Genomic DNA, 6,000 nt, shown 5'->3' with positions numbered 1-6,000 from the left:
TATATAAATAAAAAATTGCAAAAAAATGTTGTGAATTTTCATTACAATTGAAAAAAAAAATCATCTTTAACAACTGAACTAAAATTTTGTAAAATCCCTGTGTTAAGTTGTAGCCCATATTCCAATAAATAATCTGTAAAAAGTTCAACTTCCTACCTCAAATACTTTGTGAGGAAAGATGTAATTTATAAGCGTTATTTTAACATTGCAAGTATAGGGCGTTCCGGAGCCCCTTAACTTACAGTTTTCCACATTTAGGGCTAGCTCGCATTTGTCACACCAACTGGAAATTTTGGTCTTCCTACCTAGCTACATTAACTTACATTTTTCCACATTCACGGCTAACTACCTTTCATCACACTAACTGGAAATATTGTCTAAGTTGTCTTGTATCTTTATACAGTCACTCAGCTTTGACACCTTATGGTACACCACGGGATCATCAAACAATTGCAGATTGTTAGTACCCCCTGTACCAACTTGCCTAATTTTCATCTCAACTATATCTAACATTGCATGTGTATTTAATGCACTCGTGTGTCATGGGGCACGAAATTCTGTGTGAATGTGCAAACGTCACTAAAATAAAATATTTAGTGTTAAATTGTGCTTGTAGTGCCACACAAGATTGAGAGTTTTCCCATTTGAAAAATGTTAATGTGGGAATTTATATTTACTTGATAGTGCACATGTTTTGTGAATACCCTAACTAGGTGGGTCATATCAGTTGGAATGCAGTACCTGAAGCAGAAAATCTTCAAAAATGGTTTATTGTAAAATTTAGAGCCATATAACTAAAGGAATGAAAGTTGAGCACTATATGAGATTTGCTATTAGTTAAACATTGGTTTTGTTGCTGCGATTGCTACACTTGCAGGTATCTTCCCTCTGTAATTCTTTATGTCCGTCCTAGCACCAGCCATCAGCAGTGCCTTCACAGCTTGTACATTCGATTCTGCAGCCCAGTGGAGCGGTGTCTTCCCCCAACGATCCGTAGCATCTAGAGGTGCTGAAGCCGCTATGAGCATACACATAACCTTCAGGTCAAATAGCCATGCGGCGCTGTGCAGAGGTGTCTGCAGACACGAGTCGGTGGCTTTGACGTCGGCTCCAGCATCGAGAAGGCACTTGACAACTTCCACTTGCTTCTTTAGTACTGCACAGTGCAGTGCAGTATTCCAGTGAGCGCTCCTCCCATCAGGTGGTGCACCCATGGCCAGCAGCTGCCGTACCTCCAACACACTTCCACGTGTTGCTGCCTCTGCCAGACGCAGTCCCAGCTTCTGCTTCTCATCTGTGGATAAGATCCTGCAATGCACAGTATAATTGCTCCATCATTTGCTGCAAAAATAATCAAATGGCATAAATACAGTATGCAGAGCTGACACACACACAGCTGTTGCTTTTTGTGTTGAAAACAGCAGGTCAACTTAACTGAGGATGATATTTGTATAAAAAATAAGAGCAACCTACACTCCTGGAAATGGAAAACAGAACACATTGACACAGGTGTGTTAGACCCACCATACTTGCTCCGGACACTGCGAGAGGGCTGTACAAGCAATGATCACACGCACGGCACAGCGGACACACCAGGAACCGCGGTGTTGGCCGTCGAATGGCGCTAGCTGCGCAGCATTTGTGCACCGCCGCCGTCAGTGTCAGCCAGTTTGCCGTGGCATACGGAGCTCCATCGCAGTCTTCAACACTGGTAGCATGCCGCGGCAGCGTGGACGTGAACCGTATGTGCAGTTGACGGACTTTGAGCGAGGGCGTATAGTGGGCATGCGGGAGGCCGGGTGGATGTACCGCCGAATTGCTCAACACGTGGGGCGTGAGGTCTCCACAGTACATCGATGTTGTCGCCAGTGGTCGGTGGAAGGTGCACGTGCCCGTCGACCTGGGACCGGACCGCAGCGACGCACGGATGCACGCCAAGACCGTAGGATCCTACGCAGTGCCGTAGGGGACCGCACCGCCACTTACCAGCAAATTGGGGACACTGTTGCTCCTGGGGTATCGGCGAGGACCATTCGCAACCGTCTCCGTGAAACTGGGCTACGGTCCCGCACACCGTTAGGCCGTCTTCCGCTCACGCCCCAACATCGTGCAGCCCGCCTCCAGTGGTGTCGCGACAGGCGTGAATGGAGGGACGAATGGAGACGTGTCGTCTTCAGCGATGAGAGTCGCTTCTGCCTTGGTGCCAATGATGGTCGTATGCGTGTTTGGCGCCGTGCAGGTGAGCGCCACAATCGGGACTGCATACGACCGAGGCACACAGGGCCAACACCCGGCATCATGGTGTGGGAAGCGATCTCCTACACTGGCCGTACACCACTGGTGATCCTCGAGGGGACACTGAATAGTGCACGGTACATCCAAACCGTCATCGAACCCGTCGTTCTACCATTCCTAGACCGGCATGGGAACTTGCTGTTCCAACAGGACAATGCACGTCCGCATGTATCCCGTGCCACCCAACATGCTCTAGAAGGTGTAAGTCAACTACCCTGGCCAGCAAGATCTCCGGATCTGTCCCCCATTGAGCATGTTTGGGACTGGATGAAGCGTCGTCTCACGTGGTCTGCACGTCCAGCACGAACGCTGGTCCAACTGAGGCGCCAGGTGGAAATGGCATGGCAAGCCGTTCCACAGGACTACATCCAGCATCTCTACGATCGTCTCCATGGGAGAATAGCAGCCTGCATTGCTGCGAAAGGTGGATATACACTGTACTAGTGCCGACATTGTGCATGCTCTGTTGCCTGTGTCTATGTGCCTGTGGTTCTGTCAGTGTGATCATGTGATGTATCTGACCCCAGGAATGTGTCAATAAAGTTTCCCGTTCCTGGGACAATGAATTCACGGTGTTCTTATTTCAATTTCCAGGAGTGTATGTCCACTGAGCTGAAATAAGAAGGAGAGAAGGAGAGACACCAGAAGAAGTTCACAGCTCTCACTGGCAGATAACCACATTGTGCTGAACAAGTTCATCTACCCTGCAGTGTTCAAATAATGCAGTTATAACAGCAACATTTTGGGTAGAATCTTACATTGATGACATCATTTGAATTGCTGGACATTAAGATGTGTGTATCTCTTTTCCAGAGTTATGGCATATTACCTCCACTATTTGCTGGATTCCTCAGATACACTGGGAACTGGTGAATGGCAGCAGTGCATCTTCCATTCCGAAACAGCTTAAAACTGTGCCGGGAACGTATGCTGGCCTCAGTAGGGATGTGACGCCACGGTGTTGTCAGTCACGGTGGCAGCAACTGGTTCCTGCAGGTTGCCACATAAACAGGAACACTTGGTGATACTCAGTTTGAGCACCCTGGGTAATGTAAACTATTGCGCCCCACATGAGGTGTTAACAAATTCAGGTTTTCTAAATCTACAGCTATAAAGCAACAGTGCATAGGTACCAATACATGTATAACCAAATAGGGAAACAGAAAACCTTAAATACTAGACATATCAGTACATAAACCGCATTTATTTTAAATTTTCTGGGTTTTATTCGTTCGAATAGTTCAATTACATGGCTAAAATTTAAATTAATTTTTTTTCAGTTGATGACATTACAAGGTTGCTTGACATTTCCTGGCTCATAGTCGATCTCTGATACGTCTTTATTAGTTTTAATTTGGGAAAACGTCTTTCACAAGTACCATTTCACATAGCGATTGTTAAAAAAATAGTGTCACAACAACGCTAATTAAACACACATCTTACAATTAATCATCCACTCTCATAGTTCTAAAATTGTCCATGCAATAATTTTCTCTCCTGTATAAAGTTCTCCAAACAAAAAAGTGGGGTCTAATAAGATCTACTTCAGTAATCATAGCTGAAGCATTCATCTCGAAATATTTTTAAGATAATTGCTGAATACTTCCAACAATGCATTCAGCTTTTTACTGCATCCAATAGTAGAGGGTGGTTATAAATAAACTATCGCTGCTTAAGGCAGTGTATACGGGAAACTATTAACCATGTGAGTTCTCAATTTTATAGGAATAACGTTCAGACTGCACAGCAGGAATTGTGTTCTTTGTGTGGTAGTGTCCTGACTTACTGTTAAGCGCTGGTACTGGTACACGAAGGGAAATGGATAGGTTAAAGTTAGATATAGTGGGAATTAGTGAAGTTCTGTGGCAGGAGGAACAAGACGTTTGGTCAGGCGAATACAGAGTTATAAATACACAATCAAATAGGGGTAATGCAGGAGAAGGTTTAATAATGAATAAAAAATAGGAGTGCGGGTAAGCTACTACAAACAGCATAGTGAACGTATTATTGTGGCCAAGATATACACGAAGCCCACGCCTACAACAGTATTACAAGTTTTTATGCCAACTAGCTCTGCAGATGATGAAGAAATTGACGAACTGTATGATGAGATAAAAGAAATTATTCAGGTATTGAAGGGAGACGAAAATTTACAGTCATGGGTGACTGGAATTCGTGAGTAGGAAATGGGAGAGAAGGAAGCATAGTAGGTGAATATGGATTGGGGGTAAGAAATGAAAGAGGAAGCCGTCTGGTAGAATTTCGCACAGAGCATAACTTAATCATAGCTAACACTTGGTTCAAGAATCATGAAAGGAGGTTGTATACATGGAAGAACCCTGGAGATACTAAAAGGTATCAGATAGATCATATAATGGTAAGACAGAGATTTAGGAACCAGGTTTTAAACTGTAAGACATTTCCAGGGGCAGATGTGGACTCTGACCACAATCTATTGGTTATGAACTGTAGATTAAAACTGAAGAAACTGCAAAAAAGGTAGAAATTTAAGGAGATGAGACGTTGATAAACTGACTGAACTAGAGATTTTAGAGAGTTTCAGGGAGAGCTTAAGAGAACAATTGACAGGAATGGGGGAAAGAAATACAGTAGAAGAAGAATGGGTAGCTCTGAGGGATGAAGTAGTGAAGGCAGCAGACGATCACGTAGGTAAAAAGACGAGGGCTGGTAGAAATCCTTGGGTAACAGAAGATATATTGAATTTAATTGATGAGAGGAGAAAATATAAAAATGCAGTAAATGAAGCAGGCAAAAAGGAAAACAAACCTCTCAAAAATCAGATCGACAGGGATGGCTAAGCAGGGATGGCTAGAGGACAAATGTAGGGATGTAGGGGCTTATCTCACAAGGGGTAAGATAGATACTTCCTACAGGAAAATTAAAGAGAACCACTTGTATGAATATCAAGAGCTTAGATGGAAACCCAGTATTAAGCAAAGAAGGGAAAGCAGAAAGGTGGAAGGAGTGTATAGGGGGTCTATACAAGGGTGATGTACTTGAGGACAATATTATGGAAATGGAAGAGGATGTAGATGAAGATGAAATGGGAGATACGATACAGCGTGAAGAGTTTGACAGAGCAATGAAAGAGCTGAGTCGAAACAAGGCCCCGGGAGTAGACAACATTCCATTAGAACTACTGACGGCCTTAGGAGAGCCAGTCCTGACAAAACTCTACTATCTGGTGAGCAAGATGTATGAGACAGGCGAAATATCCTCAGACTTCAAGAAGAATATAATAATTCCAATCCCAAAGAAAACATGTGTTGACAGATGTGAAAATTACCGAACCATCAGTGTAATAAGTCACAGCTGCAAAATACTAACGCGAATTCTTTACAGACGAATGGGAAAACTGGTTGAAGTCGACCTCTGGGAAGATCAGTTTGTATTCCGTAGAAATGTTGGAACACGTGAGGCAATACTGACCCTACGACTTATCTTAGAAAATAGATTAAGGAAAGGCAAACCTACGCTTCTAGCATTTGTATTCTTAGAGAAAGCTTTCGACAATGTTGACTGGAATACTCTCTTTCAAATTCTAAAGATGGCAGGGGTAGAATACAGGGAGCCAAAGGCTATTTACAATTTGTACAGAAACCAGATGGCAGTTATAAGCGTCGAGGGGCATGAAAGGGAAGCAGCGGTTGGGAAGGGAGTGAGACAGGGTTGTAGCCTGTCCCC

The 6,000-nt window shown here is 43.9% G+C and overlaps 1 protein-coding gene across 1 annotated transcript in view; it reads right to left on the bottom strand.

The window, feature by feature from the left end:
- Positions 1-833: 833 nt before the first annotated feature.
- The window catches only part of LOC126108372 (ankyrin repeat domain-containing protein 65-like), an 81,507-nt gene continuing 76,340 nt past the window's right edge, over positions 834-6,000 (bottom strand). Inside the window, exon 4 of the mRNA XM_049913586.1 lies at positions 834-1,308. Within this exon, the coding sequence (XP_049769543.1) occupies positions 834-1,308 (475 nt within the window). The remainder of the gene's footprint in view (positions 1,309-6,000) is intronic.

Source organism: Schistocerca cancellata, chromosome 11, assembly GCF_023864275.1.
Source record: "Schistocerca cancellata isolate TAMUIC-IGC-003103 chromosome 11, iqSchCanc2.1, whole genome shotgun sequence".
Taxonomy (NCBI): Eukaryota; Metazoa; Arthropoda; class Insecta; order Orthoptera; family Acrididae; genus Schistocerca; species Schistocerca cancellata.
The sequence above is the reverse complement of the archived record's forward strand: the minus strand, read 5'-3'. Positions and strand labels throughout refer to the sequence as shown.